The 24,566-nt window shown below is 34.9% G+C and overlaps 3 protein-coding genes across 3 annotated transcripts; 1 reads left to right on the forward strand and 2 right to left on the reverse strand.

Annotated features, from left to right (window-relative positions):
* The first annotated feature begins 2,281 nt into the window (after nucleotides 1-2,281).
* On the forward strand, nucleotides 2,282-11,548 carry LOC112504620 (peroxisomal fatty acid beta-oxidation multifunctional protein AIM1-like). Its single transcript, XM_025108571.1, has 18 exons — nucleotides 2,282-2,443; nucleotides 2,681-2,752; nucleotides 4,700-4,762; nucleotides 4,842-4,898; nucleotides 5,007-5,074; nucleotides 5,153-5,234; nucleotides 6,217-6,272; nucleotides 6,360-6,662; nucleotides 7,372-7,458; nucleotides 7,550-7,724; nucleotides 7,828-7,949; nucleotides 8,233-8,396; nucleotides 8,993-9,247; nucleotides 9,654-9,775; nucleotides 9,862-9,983; nucleotides 10,369-10,517; nucleotides 10,612-10,750; nucleotides 11,360-11,548. Exons 1-18 carry the CDS (start codon nucleotides 2,350-2,352, stop codon nucleotides 11,399-11,401), a joined length of 2,172 nt encoding a protein of 723 aa, XP_024964339.1. The 5' UTR covers nucleotides 2,282-2,349; the 3' UTR covers nucleotides 11,402-11,548.
* Nucleotides 11,549-12,815: 1,267 nt separating this feature from the next.
* LOC112504618 (RNA-binding protein EWS) lies at nucleotides 12,816-17,547 on the reverse strand. Its single transcript, XM_025108569.1, has 3 exons — nucleotides 17,306-17,547; nucleotides 14,130-14,433; nucleotides 12,816-13,798 (listed from the first exon to the last, which is right to left on the reverse strand). Exons 1-3 carry the CDS (start codon nucleotides 17,478-17,480, stop codon nucleotides 13,222-13,224), a joined length of 1,056 nt encoding a protein of 351 aa, XP_024964337.1. The 5' UTR covers nucleotides 17,481-17,547; the 3' UTR covers nucleotides 12,816-13,221.
* Nucleotides 17,548-19,626: 2,079 nt separating this feature from the next.
* LOC112504619 (rac-like GTP-binding protein ARAC7) lies at nucleotides 19,627-22,364 on the reverse strand. The gene is made up of 8 exons (XM_025108570.1): nucleotides 22,115-22,364; nucleotides 21,730-21,817; nucleotides 21,524-21,633; nucleotides 20,875-20,938; nucleotides 20,723-20,787; nucleotides 20,453-20,518; nucleotides 20,003-20,112; nucleotides 19,627-19,819 (listed from the first exon to the last, which is right to left on the reverse strand). Exons 1-8 carry the CDS (start codon nucleotides 22,211-22,213, stop codon nucleotides 19,789-19,791), a joined length of 633 nt encoding a protein of 210 aa, XP_024964338.1. The 5' UTR covers nucleotides 22,214-22,364; the 3' UTR covers nucleotides 19,627-19,788.
* Nucleotides 22,365-24,566: the final 2,202 nt, after the last annotated feature.

The following is a 24,566-nucleotide window of genomic DNA, read 5'->3' on the forward strand; positions in this document are numbered from 1 at the left end:
AATAACTATTTATATATTAGTCAGAGAGTTAATAATAAGTATTTAATTATCTATTGATACTAATTAGTGACATGTCATTTTAACTTTATTGTATTTTCTTATAAAATTTAAAATTGAGAAACTATTAAAAAAAGGAGATAATGCACAACAAAAATAAAAATAAATCTCACAAAATTTAAAATTTCGATAGAGACTTCTCTTTCATCCATGTTGTAATGTCTTCTTTTATATATATATATATATATATATATATATATATATATATGAGTCTAATCAAATGAGAACTAATTAGTTTATGATAACCGTGAAGTCCAATTTTAACCATAAATCAATAGATAAATTAGTAAATTTATAATTTTGGTAATTTTGAATTAAAATTTTAATGCAATGACATTTTAGGTATTTTCTCATCTCTCTCATCTCTCCTCTCTTCTCTCTCCGTCTCCCGGCCTCCGGCGATACCACAGTGGTATCACAATGTATTCTATATGTGCTTGGGTATCACACTGAGATCGTTTGTGTGGTCGATCGTAGATGTAACACAGTGGTATCACAATGCATCATGTGCTTGGGTATCACATTTTGTCTTTTGTTTAACAGGATCAATATTTTTAGGTATCACAGTGGTATCGCCGGAGCACGGAGGACGGGTGACGGAGAGAAGAGAGAAGAGAGAGGAGAGAAAATATCTAAAATGTCCTTGCATTAAAATTTTAATTCAAAATTACCAAAATTATAAATTTTCTAGTTTATCTATGGATTTGTGGCTGAGATTGGATCTCACGGTTACCACAAACTAGTCAGTTCTCCCTTGAATGAGCATATATATATATATATATATATATATATATATTCATGTATACCTTTCTGTTTTAGATGAACAAATTGAGAGTTGTATCACTTTACCTGATTAAACCGATGCGTATACTTCTCTTTGTCGGTGGGGATAAATGGTAAGGAAACAATAGAGAAACATAGATTGAGGGATGAAGAGATCGATAACAACAAAAACAAACCAAAAACAAAATGAAAAAAATTTAAGAGATCGAGAAAAAAAACAAACCTGAATCAAAATGAAGAAATTAAGGGATGAAGAGAGTAAAATAGTTACATGTTGTAGATGGAGACAGTAAAAAGTCTTCCAAGAAACCGAAAGGTTTGAAAGTTAAAACTTAATTAAAACGATTGTAAAATTACCAAAATGACCCGATTGCAATGAAAAAGTAGATTTTTTTTTTCATATAGAAGTATAGAAGTCGTTAACACAATTAATATTTTAAAAATTCAAAAACACCACAAAAATCCTAACTAAGAATCCTACTCTAAGAGTCTCATAACAATTAGAATCAATCTTCATTTTGTATTAATTGTATCGCAATTTCTTCTCTTAAACTAGCTATATCTATACTATATTATAAAACATTTGACAAAAACTATTAAAAACCATTCTTTATGCATGACATACTGTTTATTAATGCATATTACTTAAAATTTAAGATTACAAGTAAATTGTGCGTAAGTAGAACTTATTAAAGTTTCATTTTTGAATTCGTATAACTAACTGCAGATAAACATAATCAAATTCCGGATAAATATCTTATTTTAAATATATATATATATATATATATATTAAATATAATTAGGATAATCATTGAGTTCTAAATTATTCTTATAAAAAAATCATATTACTAAATCAAAAATAAATTATTTTGTTATTAAATCTAAGCTAAATTATAATAAAAATATTGAATTAAAGAAATTACACAAAATCAATAACTTTTAAATAGTTAATTTGATACTAATATTGATATATTTATTTTCGAAATTTTATGATATCTTCAACTTTATATTTTATTCAAAAATAAAAACATTATCCCATTTTTAAAACAACATAAAAACCGTATTATAACATCTTCAGATACAAAATAAAACGAAACATTAAAATCAAGATATATCTCGTTGTATTGTACGAGTATCCTTCTAATATATATATATATATATATATATATGTGTGTGTGTGCACACACCTCTATTTAGTAAGCGACACTCCTATACGATTGAACCTCTTCAGTCTCATCCTTGACATAATACAAAGTTTGAAAATAATTGTCTCAATTAATTTTCTTATAAATAAATTGCTATAAAATATAAATAATAATTATTTTGATAATTCAGGCCTCGGTGCGTGAGCCAAAGTGATACGCAATCATGAACCAAGCGATCAAGGCAACAAACATGGTCAATTTCACACTCGATCTCTATCTCTATATAAACCCTTGATCATCATCAACTTCTTCTTCTCTATTGACTTTGATAGACTCTTCGTTTGCAAAACAAAATTCACCAGCAATGGCAGAAGTAATCGTTACGATGGAGGTCGGTTCCGATGGTGTTGCTCTCATCACCATCTCTAATCCTCCTGTTAACGCCTTAGCTGTCCCAAGTAAGCTCCTATCTTTCTTCAATTCAACTGGGTTTTATAAAATTTCATGAAATCAAGCTTAATTCCTTTTTCATTTCTGGGGTTTTCTTTTTTATTGCATATAAATTCTTTAATCCAATCGGGTTTTCTACAGATTAGATCTCACGAAAGGGATTTAGTTATTTGTTTGTTATTTTTCCACTTCAATTGCATCTCGATGATCGATCATTTGTTTTGCTTTGGGTTTTTTCTCTTAAGTTCTTGGTGGGTTGAAGGACAAATTTGCTGAGGCTATGAGGAGAGATGATGTGAAAGCGATCGTTTTGACTGGTAATATCTTGAATCCACCTTTTTTTTGATGGAATTTGCCTTTTCTTTTTCCCTGATTTATCTTCTGTTTGGTAAAAAACAAAGAAGTGATCGGTAATCTCTTGAATCCAGCTTTTGTTTTCATTGAATTTACTGCATTTTCTATTTGTGGTCTCTTCAATCCAATTTAATTGGATTGTTTTTTAATTTAGGGTATGTTTAGCAACTAAGAAGTACCCAATGATTAGGGTTTCATCTCTAATAAACAGACGTTACTACTTTAAACCATTTTTAACAAGAAGGCTGGTTGATAGACTAGAAAAGCTTATGACAACTTGAAAAATAATGCACACATGTATTACATACACCCCTTGGAGGCTTATTGTGATGGTGTCACTATACAAGAACAAAAAACTTGTGCCAACTATTGAGGTATAAAGGTACTTAGCACATCATGAAAATGAGAAATGGTTCTTGAGATAAGGGTTTGGCATGAGACAAAGTGATGGAGTATGAATTTGGCTTCATGCTTGGGAGGTTGACCATCAAGCTAAATCCACCTCCTCAAACCCTCATGTAGAAGTATAGAGAGCGAAGTAAGAACCTACATATGATGTTCGTGGACTTGAAGAAGGCTTATGATAGCGTACCATAGGATGTGATTTGGAGGAGTCTGGAAGAGAGAGGGGGTACATTGGATGTATGTTTATGCAATACAAGATATGTACAAGTGCGCAATGATTTGGGTCGGGACCCCGGTGGATGACACAGGGTGGGTTTACACCAAGATTGAGACTAAACACGTTTCTTATCGTTGTGATTTTGGATGAGATATCCTGAGGAATCAAGGGAGACATACTGTGTGTGTTTGCTTTGGTTTTGAATGAGCAAATACTCAAGAAACATAACCATCTCAGCATGATTCTTGAAACAAAAATGCTAAAAAAATAACTAATATTCAAGAAATATAGTTAGGAGATTTCAGCAATCTTTTGCTTTATTCTTGTAAGTATGCATTACCCATATAAGAGATGCCAAGAAGATTCATCAATTCAGCTTTTAGTTTGGTTATATGTGCACATGATGAGAGTTAACGTAAACGCATTGGAGGTTGGTTTAAAGTATTAAAACGTTGAGAAATGACTACTTTGGAGTTAGAACAAACCATGCAATTTTTTTTTGATGGACTAAAGGAATAATCTAGAGACAAAATCTGTATTACTTGGAAAAAATAGCAAATTGAAAGAAACCCGAACTTACAAGGCTCATCTGCTAAACCCAGCCCCACTTTAAGTAAGTTTAGGGGCTTTGGCAACTCACTCATGAACACATCTGACCCATTACTTGAACAAAAATCTAAGATATCTGAAGAGAAGGATAAGAGATTGGTGATGTAGTTATTTATGCAGATAGTGAAGCAATCGAAGGAGAAGATGAAAACGGCTATCTTGTGGGAATGACAATTTGTCTATGAAACAACAGTGCATCTGGGCAACTTTTTGAATAATAAAATTGGGTTATTATGTCTCATAATTCTTCAATCATTCATTCAATTATTCAGATTTTTTTAACAAATGGACTTAGGCTCTGACCTATTCAGAGGTTCAAGCCATTCAGCCTATTTAGATGTAAACAAGCATCAGCCTTAACTTGGATGATCCAAAACTGTTTGATGTTAATTCATTGGGTTTCTTTGACGTTAATGGAAGATTGTGTTTTTTTTGGGCATAGTTGCTTGTTTCTGAGGATATTCATACTGCTCACTAATTCCAGAAAAAGATACATATGGACCTTTTGATGTCAAACCTAGTGGTTTCCACCTTTTAGAAACAAAATTGATTTAGATTTTGATACTAATTCATCACTAACATCTTTGAAGTTGTAGTGTTTGGAGTATACATTTACTGAAATTTTGTAGTCAAACACGTCATTTCCAGTACTAAATTTGACTTCTCTTACTTTATGAAGGCAAGAATGGGAGATTTTCAGGTGGATTTGACATCAATGTTTTCCAGCGAGTTCATCAGAATGGTACAACTTCATTAGATATCATCTTTGCAACAAACTAATGATCTATTATGTTCCCAATAATTAATTATTTTTATGGCAGGAGACATATCTCAATTACCGGATGTATCTGTTGCCCTTGTGACCAACACAATTGAAGGTGTTATATATAAACATCATCTTTTCTTTTCCCAGTTACTAGTATTTTGTATGACATTCGCTAAAGTCTTCATTTACTAACACAATTTGTTCTTTTTGGTAATCTTAGATGCCAAGAAACCCATAGTTGCCGCTGTACAAGGACTTGCGCTTGGGGGCGGTCTAGAAATAGCAATGGTTTGTAGTTTTTGGGCTTCAAAGTTTGTTCACAAATTTGGTTTGGTGAACGCATTTTAAACGTGCTGTTTTATGTAGGGATGCCATGCCCGTATTGCAGCTCCGAAAGCTCAACTTGGCTTACCTGAATTGTCTCTTGGAGTTATGCCTGGCTTTGGAGGTACAATATCTGTAACAACTTTTATTGTGAGATTCAATAAATACTTCCTTACACCTGTAATAAATGTCCACAATGAAATAGGCACACGGTTTTATAAATGTGTAATTATTACACTTTTTAATTAACTAAATGACAAATTGATGGCAATCCGACACGGTCGATCCGGACTAGAGATGGCCAAAAATCAGTCTCGGGCCGGGCCAGATCGGTCCTTGGCTGAGATTCTTCTTTTGTAACCGGTCTCGGTCCCTACCAAAAACATCCGGCCAATTCTCCATGTACAAAGCCCGGTCCCTACCGGGTCGGGCCCAAATTGGTCCCAATTTTTTTTCCAAAACATAATTTTGATTTTGAATATATAAAAAATATTGTTTGAAGATTTTCTTTTTTGGACAATATCTTATTGAAATACACTGTAAAATCTCTAATTGTGTCATTCAATTACACTTTAAATATTTTTACAAAAAGAATATTGTACATGTTTTTATAATTATGATTTTTGAAATTTAGTATTGGAACACTTAAAAGAACTTGAAAAACTTCCAAAAGAACTTGGAAAACTTAAAATAAATGAAGTTTTTGGTAAAAAAAACTTGAAGATCTTGTAGAAATTGTGAAAAACTTGATATATAATTTATATTTTTTAAAAGACACTCCCTATGTATAACCAGTCCCTAGGTGACAAGAAAATTCCATGGGATTCGTTGACTATAATCTATATCCTTGGCGCCTCAGCGAATGGAAGTATCTGAATCTACTTTTTTTTATTAACCTGGATATCCAACCCACTATGCAAGCCGACTAATCCCTGGGCAACCACCTGCTTTGCGGGTAGCCAGGAGTCACCGCATTTACTTTTAAGGGTAATGAAAGCAGACACTAACTTTTGAAAGTGGACACTTGTTTTGGGACAAACTACACTTATTTTGATTTTATTAATGGAGTTGACTAAATAATGAACGCTTGAATATGGTTTTTGAAGGTACCCAAAGACTTCCTAGGCTTTTGGGGTTGTCAAAGGCAATTGATATGATGTTGGTGAGCTCCTTTCCTCTTCGATATTGTTAAATCATCATAAGTTTTCTAGTGGAATTGGTGATATTTATTTCAAGATTTCTTTCGCAGACATCTAAACCGATACTTTCTGAGGAAGGGAAAAAGCTAGGTCTTATTGATGCTATTGTGCCTCCCCAAGAATTGTTGAAAGTCTCTCGGCAATGGGCTTTAGACATCGCAGAGGCACGTAAACCATGGGTTCGTGCACTTCATCGCACAGATAAAATCGGTTCTTTATCTGAAGCACGTGAAATACTTAAGAATGCTAGACAACTAGTCAAACGCACGGCTCCTAATATGCCACAACATCTGGCTTGCCTTGACGTGATTGAGGAAGGCATTATTCATGGAGGGTATGCCGGCGTTTTAAAGGTAATTTTGGTCATATGACTTCTTTTGTTTTATTAGTAAGCAATGCTTGGGCCAAAAGACTTGTTACCATTGTTTACTAAGGGTCTGGGCCTGTTCGTTAGCAGCTTAATGGGACTCACAACTTATTCGGTCAGCTATACATGACTGTTTGTTAGTGGCTTAATGATAAAAAATGACTTATTCAGTAAGTTTCTAGGGGGGTGTTATGCAGAAAGCCACGTTTTTTTTAAACCTGCCCCTCCCAATTAAAAAAACGCGCTTCTTCCATCTATGAAAAAACCATCCTAAACAAAAACCTTTTCAATCCATACAGACAAATTAATCCACACTGAATGGAAAATCAACCAAACATCCCCTCTGTTTACTACCTGCTAACTGCCTCTTGCAGGGTAAGAGGTGCTTACCCAGTAAAAGGGGATGTTTATCAACACACTCTGGCACACAAATATGCCGACCGAGTAAGGAAGGGGTTGTTTTCTGACTCTGCCAGTGCTTTAGTCAGTGCTTACCAAAACCGAACCTCTTACCCAGAAAGCCCGCATACTTGGTTAGCGCTTACTTTATTTGTATTGGTAAACGGCCCGAAACTTGTCTTTCTAATGTTATAACAAAGATCGAGATCTTGTTTTACTTTTAGACTTATAAAAGAGCAACCCCATTGCATTATTGCATTATTCAAGCTAAAACAATCTAATATTTTGTTCCTCAGGAGGTCAAGGCGTTTAACGAGCTCGTTGTTTCAGACACATCGAAAGGTCTTGTTCATGTATTCTTTGCACAACGTGCTATCTCAAAGGTACAATCATGGGTTTATTTTTAACATTTCATCTTGCTCTTTCAAATGTTGGAATTTCTATAATCTTGACTTGGTTTTCTAAAATTGACAGGTACCTAACGTCACCGATATTGGTCTCAAGCCAAGGACCGTCAAGAAAGTTGCTGTGATCGGTGGAGGTTTAATGGGGTCAGGAATAGCTACAGCCCTTATCCTTGGTAATATAAGCGTTGTTCTTAAAGAAATCAACTCCGAGTATCTTCTGAAGGGAATAAAAACAATCGAAGGTAAATAGACGACTCTGATAATTTTAGTATGTGACTTATTCACCATTATTGAAGGATTTCTATCTTTCATAAACTTACCACAATGATGCTTTCCGTCATGTAGCAAATGTTCGAGGTTTGGTTGCAAGGAAGAAGTTAGCACAGGCTCAAGCTGAAAAGGTCTTGTCGATGGTTAAAGGCGTGTTAGATTACTCGGAATTCAGAGACGTGGATATGGTTATAGAGGTATTTTCTTCTATAAGAGATTGTTTGTTACTAATTGTTTTACGTCCTAATATATTACTCCCGCCGTCCCAAATCAAGTGTCCACATTTCTATTTTAGTTTGTCCCCAAATAAGTTTCCACTTTCAAAGTAAGTGCCTACTTTCCAATTCTACCTATAATTACGAGATGAAGAAATTTGTTATGCTCTTTATTATCAACGGTAAAATTGTCATGTAGTTAATTAATAAGTGTAATAATGACACGTCGAGCCTATATATTTGTTTGATCGAGTTTTGATCGCAGGCCGTTATCGAGAATGTTCCGTTGAAGCAAAAGATCTTCAGCGAGATCGAGAAGGCTTGTCCCCCTCATTGCATTTTGGCAACAAACACATCTACGATTGACCTCAATTTGGTTGGAGAGAAAATAAAATCTCAAGACCGAGTTGTGGGGGCACATTTCTTCAGGTTACATGACATAATCCCATATCTTCAAACTATTTTCTCTATGGTTTGTGGTAATGCAAATAACTCGAAATCTGTACAAAGTGCACATCTAGAATCAGGAATTCTGAACAGTAATTATATATAAATATGTGTGTGTATGTATGTGTATACATATTTGCTGCCATCCCATCCCCAAACCCTTTCTTCAATGGTATATATTGGGTTCATTTAGGGATTGTTTGTTAGCAGCTTAATGCGTTTAATAGGACTCACAGCTTATTCGATCAGCTACATATGACTCTTTGGTAGTGGCTTAATGATATAAAAAGTGGCTTATTCAGTAAGCTTTTAAAGGGAGCTTTATATAGAAAGCCAAGTTTTTTCCAAGCCTTCCCCTCCCAAATTAAAAACATGTTTATTCCATTTATGAAAAAACTCTCCTAGACAAAAACCTCTCAATCTATACAGACAGATTAATGCACACAAACATCTTAATCCATACAGGACTTAATGGAAAACCAACCAAACAGCCCAATTTAGGCGAAGGCTGCTTCCATCCTACTAAGATGATCAAATTTTCCTAACTAATATTTATTTTTGTTCGAAAATGATTACAGTCCGGCTCATGTGATGCCTCTATTGGAGATAGTCCGAACAGAAAAGACTTCTGCACAAGTGATCCTAGACCTTATGACAGTTGGAAAGATTATAAAGAAAGCTCCAGTTGTGGTGGGAAATTGTACAGGCTTCGCTGTTAATCGCACTTTCTTTCCGTACACACAGGGTGCGCATATTTTGCTTCATTTAGGTGTCGACTTGTTTAGAATTGACCGACTGATCAGCAGCTTTGGACTCCCAATGGGTCCTTTCCAGTAAGTTTCTTCACCTTGACATTTGTATAATTTTGAGTTACGGGTAATCAGGACTTTCAAGGTAAACCACCTAGTTTTTAAATTCAAAATCGACACGAGTTATTTCATTTATGGCTCAAAATTAAAATCTCACATGCCCAAATTAAGCATTTGGGAATAGCAGAGTTGGCTTAAGCTAACCACCTAGTGGGCCCTTGTGTACCTGATTTGCCTCTGACATGATATCGCTGCGGGTAGAACGGTGTGGGCCGGCTTACAAACCCTTTTGTAGAAACTCTAAAGATTTGAACTTGGAAAGTAATACATTGACGTTGAGCAAATTACCGTCGTGGGAAAATTGAAAAATCAAGAATGCCATTGTCCTTCAGGTTGAGACCTTTGATAATATATGAATTTGTGATTGTAGGCTTCAGGATTTAGCTGGATACGGTGTAGCTCTTGCTGTAGGTAAAGAATTTGCGACCGCTTTTCCTGATCGCACATTCCGTTCTCCTATAATCGACCTCCTAATCAAAAGCGGGCGAAATGGTAAATTCCTTTTACACGACCGTTTTGTTTGTTTGTTATAATCTTTCCAGCAAAGCTCTTTCCTTTACGCAAGACTACTCTTTCAGGTAAAAACAATGGAAAAGGATATTATCTTTACGAGAAGGGTAGCAAGCCGAAACCCGATCCCCAGGTGTTCCCGATCATAGAGGAGGCTAAAAGACTAGTCAATTTAACGCCAGGAGGGAAGGTATCCTTTATTGACAAATCTAACCACCATTGGGTTTACCACCAACATACTATAATTCCTTACCACCGAAACAACCTCTCTACCCGGAGGCGGATCGAGAAAATTTTCTGAACGTGGGTATAAAATAAAGGTTTTTTTTTCTTCTAAAAAGGTGTATTGAGATGATAAAATTATATAATACATTAATAATATAATCAATGTTAAAATCTCGAAAATAGAGAATTTGTAGTAATTCTTTTTGAAATTTAAACCGTTAGATTCTATATTTTAAAGAAATTATGGAGAATCTTTGGAGATACTCTTACCTCTTTGTGGAATTTACTGGGTCCGTTTAGTTTGGTTTATACTATAATTTCTTATGTGTGTATTGAACTATGTGTGACAGCCTATATCGATCACCGACCAAGAAATAGTGGAGATGATTTTGTTTCCGGTGGTGAATGAGGCTTGTCGGGTTCTTGAGGAAGGAGTTGTGGTTCGAGCATCCGATCTCGATGTTGCATCGGTTCTTGGGATGAGTTTTCCTTCTTATCGGTCCGTTGTTTATATTCGTATCTTTAATCCTTTTTTTCCTTTTCTTGAAGACAATTGTTACAAGCAGATCTTATTGTTTGTTTGTTTATTGCAGTGGTGGTATTGTGTTTTGGGGAGATTTGGTTGGGGCCAAACACATATATACAAGTCTCAAGAAATGGTCTGAACAATATAGTAACTTCTATAAGCCATCAAGATTTCTTGAAGAAAGAGCGAAAAACAGTGTCCCATTGGTGAGAACGCAACCCGGTTTCTTCGTACACTTTCTTTTGTCGTTTGTTACGGAAATTCTTGTTACCGTTTCGCATCAGCTAGACTTGGACCATTTGTCTTTTATATATGTTGGAACTTCCTTTCTCTCCTAAAGGGCTCTTCTGGAGAGTAATATGGGGTCCATATATTCTACATGGTATTAGATCCAAGGTCTACCACTTTGGGGCAATATGTGTCCATCTAGCCACTGTTGGAGGGTAGGCATGGCAACGGGGCGGAGATGGAGCGGGGAACGCAATCCCTGGCTCCGGTTCCACTATCCCAACCCGCCCCTGCCCCGGTTTTCAACATGTCGGGGATCCTGGCCCCCAAACGGGCGAGTGAACCGGGTTCCCCAATGGGACGGGGCAAATCACCATGCCTATTGGAGAGGGTGAGTTAGAGTTCCACATAGGCTAGACTTGGATCAGTTCTCTTTTATATATGTTGGAACCTTCTCTCTCTTCAAAATGGCTTTTGTGGAGATTAACCTGGGGGTTCCACGTATTCTCATGATTTTGAGCCTTTTTTAAAGTATATAATGTTTATATATGGCAAATAAAATACTGATGTGTTCATGGGTTTTGCAGAGTGCTCCATTGTCGTCTACAAGTTCGAGGGCTCGTCTGTAGGCAACAAGTGATTCATCGATCAGATCGCAAGAAGGATAGTAATAAAACTTGTTAAAGTTATAATGTTTGGTTCAGTATTTTTGTTTAGACATGAAACTATTCAAAGTTGATGAAGTCTGAATGTGGTCAGCTATTGCTTTTCACTTACATCTCTAGTTTCAAATCTCCTTAATGGAGTTTTCAATTATATTTTATCATTAGAAGCTGTTGTTTTAGTTAGGTTTGAACCATTGACCTATCGAAAGGTCGGGCTTTACTAATGACTTAAGCAAGGCGGACCTTTTAAGAGCGGAGCGGGTTCCTTTGCACCTGCTCGCTCTTTTATTGCAAGAAAATAACGTTATCTAAAAGGTGTACCCATTGATTTTGAAGGGCATTTTCAGATGTTTTAAAACCAAATTCTTTATGTTTAAATTTGCTTCTCGGCGCTCTACAAATGTTTTTGCTAAAAATATTAGCTATAAGAATCAAACTCATTACCTCATGTACAATTATAGATATAACTTACAACTGAACCAGGGGTGGCTTTTTGTTTATTCTTCTCTTCGTTTGGATTTTATTACTTTTTTTCATGATTTATGTTTTTTCTTTCAATTGCAAATTTATCTTAAAAGTCGTTTTTAAATGTTCAGGACAACATGTATTTATTTCAAGGGTTAAGGATGATTTTTTTTTTAAAACAAACGCATTTTATTCCTCATATCGACATAATTTTTGACTTTTTACTAGAGTCGAACTGTGTTGACCTTCCCCAGGTCGAACCGCTATTTTATGGACTCTTGATTCAGCTTAAAGGTGCACTAGCTCAAATAGAGAATTTGGATCCGAAATAAACCTAGGTATGGGCATTATCAGTACCAATGACATATTACAAATTCTTTGAAATTTCTCTAAAATAGAGAAATAAAATTCAAAATCTCCACAAAGAAAAATTACAGTCAACTTTAGTGAATACTTCATTTTGGAGATTACAACATTGGTTATATTATTAAATATTTCATACATTTAATATACTATTTCTTTCTTCTAGACATTTAATATTGAAGTTTTTTAGGAGCTCTTTGCCGGTTGTAAAATGATTTGATGCAAAATAATTAAGTAGTCGGAATGATTTAGAGGCTCTAATGATATAGTGCAAAATGAAATATAATTATTCAATAATTGTTTGCAATGAAATTAGAGAACTGAATGGTTAAGGAATCATTAAGAGACATATTTTTTACCAAACAAGATCCATCTCTTAACAATTAAGAGATTGCCTCTTAATAGAACTATTAAGAGCTTAACAACCCCTTATTGATGAGAATATAATAAAAGTTCTCTCTCATGATAAACATTTTTCTGGGGTTCCAAAAATTTAGAGAATTTCACTCGAAACTCTTCGAAATTATCATATACATTCAGACCAACACCAAGATCAAAGGTTAAAATTTCACCAAATGTGAAAGAGTGTATCACACAAAATCCAACCTAGGAACCTAGCCGGACCTTTTTGACCCATCTTAATGAACCGGTCCGAGTGGAGCCCGAGCCCGAGCCCGAGCCCTTTTGCCATGTCTAATCCTAAGCCCGAGCCCTTTTGCGCTCCACAAGCCAATATGCAAACCTAAATAGTTAAAATTCTAAAAACAAAAAGGCCGATGTCTCACGTGAGCTACACAGCACCACGTTCTTCACATAAAGACATGGTTCTGAAGCTAAAATGTAATGCAAGTACCAAAACATGCCAATTACCTAATCCCAGTGCACAAAATTCCAACAAGTACACAACCACAATCCCTAACGAAACGACCCATACCAGCTTGGATGTACAAACCTATCTAATACGGATCACGACCCATGCCCCTTCGGTCATCTCGTCCCCTTTCCATGTAACCATCTCGTCTATAATCCTTAGGAGGTGGTGGTCCACCCCGAATTGGAGATCTGCTCCGTTCTCTCTCGTCATGAACCCATCGTCCACCACCACGACCCACCTGAGGTGGTCCAGGTGGTGGTGGTCCAGGTGGAGATAGTGGTGGCCGTCTGTCGTACCCTTTTCTGTCTCTTCCCCAATCCAGTGGTGCCATTGGCCTATCAAACCTGTTCCTCTCTCTCAACTCATCTTCAAAGTAGTCGGGCCTATGATGATCCCTGGGAAACCGCCCTTCGTGCCTGGGGTGATGAAGAGGACCCACGATGCCAAAGTCTCTAGGACCGTCGCGTCCAAAAGCTCGTGGAGGAGACCTGTAGCCGTTGAAGGATCTTCCGGGTGACCGGTCCAGTGGCGGTCCAGGGAAACGTCGAGCCATCAGAGGTGGGCCTGGGTAGCCCCTCCTAGGACTCCCAGGAGGTGCATAACGGGACCTGTTGCAGTTGTTACAGTACTCGCGCCTTGCAAAGTTCAGATTGTTGCATCTGAGAGATAATATGAGAATAAAACCAAGTAAATATGACAAAATACTCTTTCATTATCATAAAAACTAAAATAAATTACATCATTATTTACAAACCTGAAGTATTCAAATTATAACATTAATTTGAGTTTAACAAATTATACCAAAAATTCGAGAATTTTACAATATTTAACTTGACACATAATTTTTCTCCGATCTTTTGACAAGGTCTTGATATTAGCAAAAGACAAGTTCAACCACCACGTAATTTCTATTTTATTCAAACACTAAATTCAGATTTTCTTTTTTCAACAGATATATGTACTTCAAAGAAGAGGATATAGAAAACTTACGTGGGGTCTGTGCACATCCAATCTCCCTCTCTTGGACGGACATTTGGGTTATTTCTAGGTACGACATCACCTCTGAAACCGGGGCCCATTCCAGGGCCATCAAACCCTCTCCCAGTAAACCTACCACCACCAAACCTCCCACGACCATAAGGAGGTGAATAATCTCGATACCTACCAGACTCTCTCCCTCTCCCAAATCCACGGTTGCGAGGTGGGCCATCCGAATGATCATAGTCAGGACTGTAGTGGTGACTTCCATTTCGACGACGAACAGGAGAAGTAGAACCTGCACGCATTCTATACCCTGAAAAGCCAGTCAAGTCCAAAGCATTAAAAGAAAGTAACACCAAGAGGAAAAACCAAGTATCTCGTCCCTAGAGTAGCCAAGCAACTTAACCAAATCCGTAACAACAGTAAGCAACATTCACACGTCCATTAATTAGCAAAGAAGGAACATCACACCCATCCATTAACTAGTCTCGCTGTACCTTTCAATAACCAGCCCAGATCAGCAGTAGATGGGAATGGAACAATTAGCAGGCTAAACCTGGTTAATCCACATATGCTCCACGGTTACCGATTGGAGTTTCATGTATAACAAGATACCAAATACAACTAGTCACCTACAAGACCTGAATCTAGCTACCTTGTTAAGTATATATTTGTAGGTTCATATTTACCGTGCAAAGACCTCAAAATAAAAAACCCAGTTCATTAATCTCAAGCACCCTAATCAAAATAAAAAAACCCAGTTCATTAATCTTGAGCACCCAACTTCAAGGCAAAGTTCAGTGAAGCCAATGGCAATAATGGCAACAGCATAAGAAAAATCTGTCCACTTTTGCAAAATCACCTGCAGCGAAGCAGCAATACAGCAAGGGAAACCACGCAAGGAACAGATACCAATCCCCATGGGAGCACTAATTATAAAACCTAATCTTACAACTAACACAACCCATTTATTCACTTCCTTCAAAATCCTTCTGCTGATACATAGACATGTTAACACAAAAAACCCAAAAAGAATGTAATGAAGCAAACCTAAAACCAGTCTTTAGCATGAAATATGCGATCGGATTACAAAACTTCCCCAGGTGGTTTACAACCGGTATAGCATCTCCAAGCAAGCACTCATTTTCACAGATAGCAAATAATGCCTCTGCACACCATTCCCAATTTGAGATGGAGATTACACCTAAGAACTATCCGATTAACCACCGCAGGCATCCAAATGGTCAAAAAACTGATGTGCCCAAGTACACAATATGATAGTGAAGTTAACACTTATTCTTCTAGACCAAATTGTTGGCACCACAAAAGCACATCCTCCTGCAGCCAACCATACCAAGGTAGCAGTGCCAAGTTTCGCTTCTCGAACACCAACGAACTGCCCATAAGTGACCAGAACAAGTTCTTCAAGGGGTGTAATACATGCGTGCATTATTTTCAAACCTTATAGCAGATACCATTATCATTACACCCCAAGCATAAAACCCCAACAACGGCTTGGCTATCCAGTTCCAACCCCACCAGACCACGCACTGGCATCCTCTAATTAAGTTCGCCCCATTCAAAACCCAAAAAACAATTCCCAAACCCAAATTCATATATACCAAGCATTCAAATCAAAATAACCGGCTTCCTCAAGACCTCAAGTTCTTGCACCAGCCGTCTTTTCTCAGCTGTAAAACACAATAGCAAAATCATTGACAAATGTAATACCCCAAATGGATTCTGGTCCACACATTGAAAGGCACAAACAACAGTTTGCAAAACCGTCTTGCAACGTAGCTATAACCATGGAAATTTCAAAGCAACAACGATATTTCTTCACACGGCTACAAATCCCTCATGAATAAAGCCAGTAAATGATTTGAGTAACATGACAAGTCCCACAAGTTATTATAAAGGTATCATGGAATCATACGAAATCTAAATTTCAGATAGAGCAAAGTCATCCACAAGAAGCAATCAAATCGGTAAGATGATGACCCTTGTTGGGCTGTGATACACATGCTGCATATATATATACTATTGAAACATCAATTCCTCAATCATAAATGGCAATATATACATGTTTACTTCTACATCACTTTAATGAGTGCAAACAACATGAACAAGAACATCCTCTTTTAAACACAAACAACAAAATCTAACTGAATTGTGCCTTCTTCACATACCACACAAGCTAACAAGATAATACACAGCAAAACATGAAAAGAACAACATGTGTAAATATCGTATCCATACTTGATACACTAAACAGTAATTTAATGCACACTTTTGACATAACCAATATATGACTAATTAACTAAAGTCAAAACAAAGAGAATTGGAGTGAAGTTCCCTTCACTCTGGCCTCATCCACACTGAATTATAGATAGTGCCCTTGTAAGACTTCCGTTTGCCCATCCACTATTTTTGTTTTATCAAAAGGCATTACAAGGTCACAAAGAACATCAAACAGACCAAACTAGTTATAGAACATATTCAGCTAGCTGTATTTTCAGTTGGCTCTGCTCTGTGCAAGGTTGGATCCACAGATAAGTTTGCACAATAACTGAAAACAAAACATGGCTGGAATCTTCAAACAGTAACCACATCTAAGAAAGAGGCAACTATATCCCCCAGTCCACATCACCCCATAATCAATAAATTGTTTTTATAGATTTTGCATTTGAAACTTCTCTCATCAACAATTGCACGGTAGAAGCAATCAAGTCCAAGCACAAAAAGCAATAATAGCATCAATAACCACAACAGAATAAAATGTTCAATTTTCCATCAGTTTAGCCTCATATGATCGAGCGTTGCAACAATTTTCTGCTTAGATTTCAGGGGAAAAAGTTTGGGCGTACATCATTGAAGCTACCAACACAAAAAGGGATGCGGATGAAAAATAATTTGGTTCCATTTACCTTTTGTAGAAACAAAAATTAGACCATTGCAGCTTCCTTCTTCATACAATAGATTAATCTAAGTTTAAATTAACAGAACAAGTACAGAAAATCGGAAAACAAAGAGACGAAACAGCCATCATGCACGCCTAATGCTAAATACTATGAACAAATTTGAAGGACTTTTTTAACCTAAAGCAGATCTAAAATGAAAGGCATTCAAACAATTAAACGACACATGAAGACGAGTATCGGGGAAACATAAGCGATAGAACGAACCATGGCTATTGTCAGGAAATCGATCAGAGCGAGAATACGGAGGTGGATCGCGGCGAACTTCGCCGGGCTCGTAATCACTACCACCACCACCGCCACCACTATCCGTAGGACGGACAACGAGGCTGCTTAAAAGCGGTTGGTGAGGCGCCGTTGGATCCTTATCTCTAGAACCCATCTCTTCTCAATCTCTCCCTGTTACGTTTCCGTAGCAGCTCCGGCCACTCTTTCACCGTCTTTTGTAAACAGCGGTCGATATAAACCCTAAATTATAAATTTCAATTCGTGCCCGATGGATCAAACCATTAATCGGGTCGGGTCGGGCCTACCGGTCGGGTGGGTGTGTTTCCGGTTATCATAGGAAATTTTGAATACTACATATTTAATGGACGCCCTTTATAAAAAATATGGGGTGTTTGGGATTGCTTATTTAAAACAACTTATGTTTTTTTTATAAAAGTGCTTATTAACTTATGTGGTATCAAACTGGAGTTTTGTAAAAAATGTTTGGATTAGCTTATAGCGGTACCAAACTGCAATAAGCTGATAAGTTGTTTTTTAGTGTTTGACAAATTTTGCTTATATCTGTAAAATGACCAAAAAAGACAGAGAGAAGATTGATATTGTTATCTGGAGAAGGGAGAAGATTGAGATCGATGTTATCTGGAGGAAAAAAGATAAGTATAAAGGTTAATAGTATTAAAATGGTAAACTGGTAATAAGCAGTTTTTCATAAGTCAGGACGGATTAACTTATCAAAAACTGCTTATTACCGGTTTGGCACCGGTATAAGCAGTTTTCTTTTTTCTTATCCAAACACTAGGTATTAACTTATCACCGATGTTATAATTTGACTTTATGTGATTTTAAAAGTCGATGTTATAATATGGTCTCATGTGATTTCGAAAAGACGATGATGTTTTTATTTTTTTAATAAAATATAAATTTGAAAATATCATAAAAATTTGACATAAATATATCGGTATTAGTATCAAATTAACTATTTAAAATTTCTCAATTTTGTGTAATTTTTAATTCAATTTTTTTATTATAATTTACTTTAGGTTCAATAACGAAGTAATTTATATTTAGTTTAATAATATCATTTTTTTATAAAGATATTAATTAATTAATTTATTAGAACTCGATAATTATTCTAATTATATTTTAGATTTTTTATATTTTAAAATGAGATGCTTATCCTCTATTTGACTATGTTTATCCGCAGTTAGTTACACGAATTCAAACATAGAGCTTTAATAAGTTGTACTTGTGCATAATTTACTTGAACTCTTGAAGTTTTAAGTAATATGCATCAATATACAGTATTTCATGCATAAAAAATGGTTTTTAAGAGTTTTTGTCAAATGTTTCATAATATAGTATAGATATGTTTTATAGCAACACCGACTTCTCGATCTCTTATCATCCATGGATTGGGTTCCTCAAGCCGTCTATAAAAGGAGTATTTTGGGTAGATAAAAAAAATTAGGGGTCGTTTACTAAAAACTTACTCGGGTAACCATTTATCAAGTAACATTATCTTATTATTGGATGAATATGACAAGAACCAAGAATCTTACCTAGTAAGAGCAAAAGCAAGGACCGAGAATCTTACCCAGCAAGTGAGGGCAACGACTCTTACTACAGTAAACGTTTACTAGGTAAACTATTGCATACGATACCAGTAAGTGATAATGTTAAATTTACCGGTAAACGTTTATCCGGGTAAGCGTTTGGTAAATAATCCAAATCTTTATGCATTTGCATAAAAGTCATTTTCATATTAAGAAAATGACACAAATTTACAGAAGGATCTCCAAATTTTTTTAATCTAAAAATAGGCTTTATACTATGATTAAAATGAGAATTTGATGCCTCAAGGGTTGCTTATTTGAAACAATTTATGTTTTTCTTGTAAAAACACCTATCAACTTATTATAAGTCAGAAGGGTTTAACTTCTTCAAAAACTTCTTATCACCGGTTTGACACCGGTATAAGTTATTTATCCAAACACTCAAAAATGCTTATTATCGATGTCACACCAGAATAAATCAATAAATTGTTTTTATAAGCAATCTCAAACACTCCCTAAATTTTAAATTTAATTTGGCCAAAGGAAATTTACTATTTTGGTGAATTTCCCTTGACTGGCAGTTTGACACTACAAAAATGCAAAGGAGAATAAAAATCTTATTGTGGTCACGAAAGTTCAAATGTGATTATTTCATGAGTGGTCGCCTTGAAATTAGTCGGCTCGCATAGCGGGTTAGATATCCAGGTTCATAAAAAAAATGCAAATCTCATAATTTGCAGATTTATACAAAGCATCCTTGTATAAAACACCAAAACAAATAAACTTCTGGAAAAGAGAACACGATTACTCATACAAATAAATCCTCGAAAATGAAACCAAACATTTGGAGAATTTTGGAAATTTAAGTCAAAATATTGTGATATTGATTCATCCGCGGATGAACCTTTTCTAAGCAGCACAACCTCCACATAGAATGCCCCTGCCATCACCCAAAATCAAATTCAAATCATCAAAAATTCACACGAGGCCGGTTTTCATGGTACAGGTATAAACGAATACGACCCATAAAACTGAAAACCGAAAAATGAAATGGGTCGAACCGATGAACCTCAAACTTTCAAGAAAAAGTTAGACATCCGTGGTGTACAATACAATTACTTACGGGAATGAACAACCGGAGCTTTTGCGCCTGTTCTTTCTCGTTGCCATCTCTTTCCTCCTTGGAGGTTGTAGTACGGCCTTGATCGCTGAGTCGAAAACTGCTTTGACATTCTTTACCGATTCGGGAAAACAAGAGTTCAGTTCAATTGTATAATATTCTAAATCTTGAGGGTCAACTCAACAAGCAAATAAAGTCTAATGAGCTTAACGGGACTCATAGCTTATTCGGTCAGCTATATCTGACCATCTGGTAGTAGCTTAATGATATAGAAAATGACTTATTCAGTAAGCTTCTAGGGTGGAGCGTTATGCAGAAAGTCAAGTTTTAATTCAAACCTGCTATTCCCAATTTAAAAACACGCTCACTCCATCTATGAAAAATCCTCTCAATCTATACAAAAAAGATTAATCCGCAAAGACAGTTTTATCTCTATAGGACTTAATGGAATACCTGTTGAGTCTTGGAGCTGCATTCAATATAAGCAGCTGCACCAATCTGTTTCCTCAGTTCCTCCCCCTAAACATCATTAACTTCATTAGAGTTCGGTTTTGACTTTTACGAGTCAAATCTATTAGTTTTTTCACATCAAAATCGATAAGAACTGTTCTTTTATCGTAAAAGTAAAAAATAATTGCAAAATCGAACAAATTTTAGAGCGGAAATTGGATGACGTCAACGTTTAATTTGAATTTGAAATTATTCAGTTTGATGGTTCAGTACCTGCGCGTAAGTTATGGCATTAGAACCCATATGATCAGCCAAGTAACCCTTGTCATCACGAAGATCTGGAAGCAAAAAGAACCCGAAAAAATCTAGATCATCTGCTTGATTTTCAAGAAATCTTGATTGCTAAAATGCAAAGCAAACTGTACCTAATTTCGTCCCAACAAGTATAACTGGAACATCGGGTGCGAATCTTCGAAGTTCTGGCATCCACTGTAAGAACATTCAAAGTCAAAGGTTCATATTTTTAACAGATTCAAAGAAGGTTCTACTTGATCATGGAATCTTCTTTTTTCAAGATTCAAGATTCTTTACATTCAAAATCAGAAAGATTAACTTTACATTCTGAACGTTATGTTAATTCTCTCTTTAGTATATTCTTTCTAAACACTGGAAAAGTACACATACATACATATACATATATATATATATATATATATATGTGTGTGTGTGTCAGGTGAGAAGGAGAGTTAAAGAAGCATAAGAACGGATATGAACCCTTGATAACCTTTAATCTCAAACCCACCCATAAATAGTGCTTGATTCAAGGGTTGGTCCGGTGCATCTCATCCTAATGTGCATCCGTTCTCACCTTAACTCTCTTTCTCACCGGAACTCAACCCTATACATAGGGTCTCAGGTAAAACCGGAAAGAACACCCTGGTAACCGTTCATTCACCATATGTTAGTTCTTCAGTTTTTTGGGTTTTCCAACCTCCTCTCTCTCTCTCTCTCTATATATATATATATATATATATATATATATATATATAACTTAAAAGTGTTGAAAGAGGTTACCTTCTTGAGGACATTCTCATAACTTGGTCTGCTGATTAAAGAGAAAGCCAACACAAAAATGTCTGCACCTCTGTAGCTTAGTGGCCTTAATCTGCTATAATCTTCTTGACCTTATATAAAAATCAACTTTTTATGGTCAGAAATCAACAAAATAAACCCTAAAACAGTTCAAAAACTCTAAAAAATTTGGATCTTTAATCAAATACCAGCAGTATCCCAAAGTCCCAAATTCACAATATTTCCATCCACAGCCACATTGGCACTGAAATTATCAAAAACTGTTGGAATATAATCCTGCAAATAAACCCTAAAATCAGAGAAGAAGAAGAAGAAGAAAAGAAGAACCCCAAAGATACAAACTTTTGATTCAAGAATCTGAATATTACAATAAACCAACATGCAATCAACATCAGGAACATCAAGAAAGTAAACAATACCAGCAAGAAAATGGGGCTTATTTTCATTAAGCCAAACACCCACATTACCAAAAACCATGGGTGTTTTCTGATATGAACTGGGGTTGGGAAAGAGATACATACAGACATATACATACATATATATATACATAGAAAGAGAAAGAGAGAGACTGACAGTGGGGAACTTGTTACTGGTATAACAAATGAGCATACAAGTCTTGCCAACAGCTCCATCTCCAACACAAACACATTTTATGAACTTTGAAGCACTCATGATGTTAAGCTGCTGTTAATCAGAATTTCAAGATTTCTTGAAATGGCAAAAGTGAAGAAGAAAGGAGACAGACAATTTGAGCAGAAGAAGAGTATGGTGAAATGGGTAATATTTAATGTAAAAAGACAAACAGACAGAGAGCTTCTGTAGATGTGTCACTCACAGAGGCACCCCTTGTTCAAACAAATTTAATAAGAGATTACATTTATAAATTATTAAAATAATAGTGTTTTTTATTTTAAATTTAATTAATTTTTAAGCTTATTTATCTGTTTATTAGCTGTCATTGTAAGATTTTGAAGGAGTTATTTATAATCCAAAAATATATATTATTTTAATAAGAAATTTAGGTAAAAAGTTGATTACCAGCGTTTCGAGCCATCTGTTCAAGACACCAGTTTTTATATCTCGCTCAGTAGTTGAGATTAGTGGGTGTTTAAAATTAAACTCATAACATTTTAATAAAAAACTATAAGATTGTATTTGATAAACTAAGGGGTCATTTACTAAACACTTGCACAATAAGTGCTTACAGGTAAAATTTAACACTATTATTTACTTATCGGATAAAATTTTAGTTCACCAAAACGACATAGTATGCAACAATTTACCCGGTAATAAGCATTTATCGTGGTAAGAGTCGTCGTTCTCACTTATCGAGTAAGACTCTTGGGCCTTGTCTCGTTCTTACTGGGTAAGATTCTTCGTCCTTACCATATTCATCCGGTGAGGTAATGTTACTTGGTAAGGTAAACGTTTGGTAAACGACCCCTAAGTAATAAAACGTAGTTTTTTGAAAATCAATTGTTGATTAATAAGAGCATTTATAACAGATTCTTTATGTTGGAGATTACAATATGAATTGTATTATTAATAATATTCGATACATTTTATAAAATATTAATTTTTTCTCTTATACATTTACTTTCAAGAATTTTCGTTTGTAAGAGAAATAAAAATAAATCTCTTTCATAAGTAATCATTTTTTTAGAGTTCTCCAAATTTCGAGAAATTTTTATCATATCTCCCTCTCTCATACTTTCTCCATTTTGACAAAAAGTTCTGGGAAATCTTTTAAAGCAAACATCCACAAAATTTTCATTTTTGGAGAATCTGTTGGAGATGTTATAATTTTCATTTTTGGAGAATCTGTTGGAGATGTTATAATCTTCATTTTTGGAGAATCTGTTGGAGATGTTATAATCTTCATTTTAGAAAATCTGTTAAAAATGTTATAATCTGTATTTTTGAAGAATCTGTTAGAGAAGTTCTTATTTAAATTAGAACGATCAACATGTAGGATTCATATATTTAGTATTAACATTTTTGGACTAAAAGTAGAATTTAAGGTATCAATGTGAAATAAATACATATAAAAATAATTATAAATTTTTTAATATTAAAAAAAACAAATATAAATGGAGAAGTAGTCAAAGTTTGGATGTCTTTTTGACTTTTAGTGGCACGTCCCTTTCAATAAATTTTGAAATCGAAGAGAAAGATCCTTTCATTTGAAATGAGAAATAGGACGCCACTTGCCCCCTCCAAAACGGTAACTATATATTTATGCTATTTATAAAGCATTTGGTTAAAACTCTTGAAAACTCTTAAAATTCTTAAAAACTCTTAAAAATATTTAAACCCGTTCATCCCTATCCGATTTCATCTCATATCTGAATTCGTGTAACTAACTGCAGATAAACACAATCGAATACTGGATAAACATCTCATTTTAAATATAAAAAATCTAAAATATAATTAGTATAATCATTAAATTCTAACAGAATACTTAATTATTATCTTTATAAAATTTATGATATTAAATGAAAAATAAATTGTTTTATTATTAAACTTAAATTAAATTATATATGAAAAAATATATTCGATATTATAAATCATTTGACAAAAACTCTTAAAAACCACTTTTTATGCGTAAAGTACTGTTTATTAATGCATATTACTCAAAATTACAATTAATTGTGCGTAGGTACAGCTTATTAAAGCTCCATATCTGAATTCGTGTAACTAACTGCAAATAAACACAATCAAATACAAGATAAACATCTCATTTTAAATATAAAAATTCTAAAATATAATTAAGATAATTATTGAGTTCTAACATAATACTTAATTATTATCTTTATAAAATGTTATATTATTAAAGGAAAAATTAATTATTTTATTATTAAACTTAAATTAAATTAAAAAAAAAATTATATTATACTATAAAGCATTTGACAAAAACTCTTAAAAACTACTTTTTATTCGTAAACTACTTTTTATTCGTAAACTCTTAAAACGCAAGATTACAAGTAAATTGTGCGTAAGTACAACTTATTAAAGCTCCATATCT

This window comes from Cynara cardunculus, unplaced genomic scaffold, assembly GCF_001531365.2.
Source record: "Cynara cardunculus var. scolymus isolate 2C unplaced genomic scaffold, CcrdV1 Un_Scaffold_6198, whole genome shotgun sequence".
Classification (NCBI taxonomy): Eukaryota; Viridiplantae; Streptophyta; class Magnoliopsida; order Asterales; family Asteraceae; genus Cynara; species Cynara cardunculus.

What these genes read in the sequence shown, in the direction of transcription:
- LOC112504620 (XM_025108571.1), top strand. Translation starts at nt 2,350, where the DNA reads ATGGCAGAAGTAATCGTTACGATGGAGGTCGGTTCCGATGGTGTTGCT. An exon ending in GAAAGCGATCGTTTTGACTG is followed by an intron (nt 2,753 to 4,699) that starts GTAATATCTTGA and finishes TACTTTATGAAG; the next exon opens with GCAAGAATGGGAGATTTTCA. An exon ending in GGGAATAAAAACAATCGAAG is followed by an intron (nt 7,725 to 7,827) that starts GTAAATAGACGA and finishes TCCGTCATGTAG; the next exon opens with CAAATGTTCGAGGTTTGGTT.
- LOC112504618 (XM_025108569.1), bottom strand. Translation starts at nt 17,480, where the DNA reads ATGGGTTCTAGAGATAAGGATCCAACGGCGCCTCACCAACCGCTTTTA. An exon ending in ATTTCCTGACAATAGCCATG is followed by an intron (nt 14,434 to 17,305) that starts GTTCGTTCTATC and finishes CTGGCTTTTCAG; the next exon opens with GGTATAGAATGCGTGCAGGT. An exon ending in TGGATGTGCACAGACCCCAC is followed by an intron (nt 13,799 to 14,129) that starts GTAAGTTTTCTA and finishes ATTATCTCTCAG; the next exon opens with ATGCAACAATCTGAACTTTG.
- LOC112504619 (XM_025108570.1), bottom strand. Translation starts at nt 22,213, where the DNA reads ATGAGTGCTTCAAAGTTCATAAAATGTGTTTGTGTTGGAGATGGAGCT. An exon ending in ATGAGAATGTCCTCAAGAAG is followed by an intron (nt 20,939 to 21,523) that starts GTAACCTCTTTC and finishes ATGTTCTTACAG; the next exon opens with TGGATGCCAGAACTTCGAAG. An exon ending in ACTTGTTGGGACGAAATTAG is followed by an intron (nt 20,788 to 20,874) that starts GTACAGTTTGCT and finishes TTTTGCTTCCAG; the next exon opens with ATCTTCGTGATGACAAGGGT.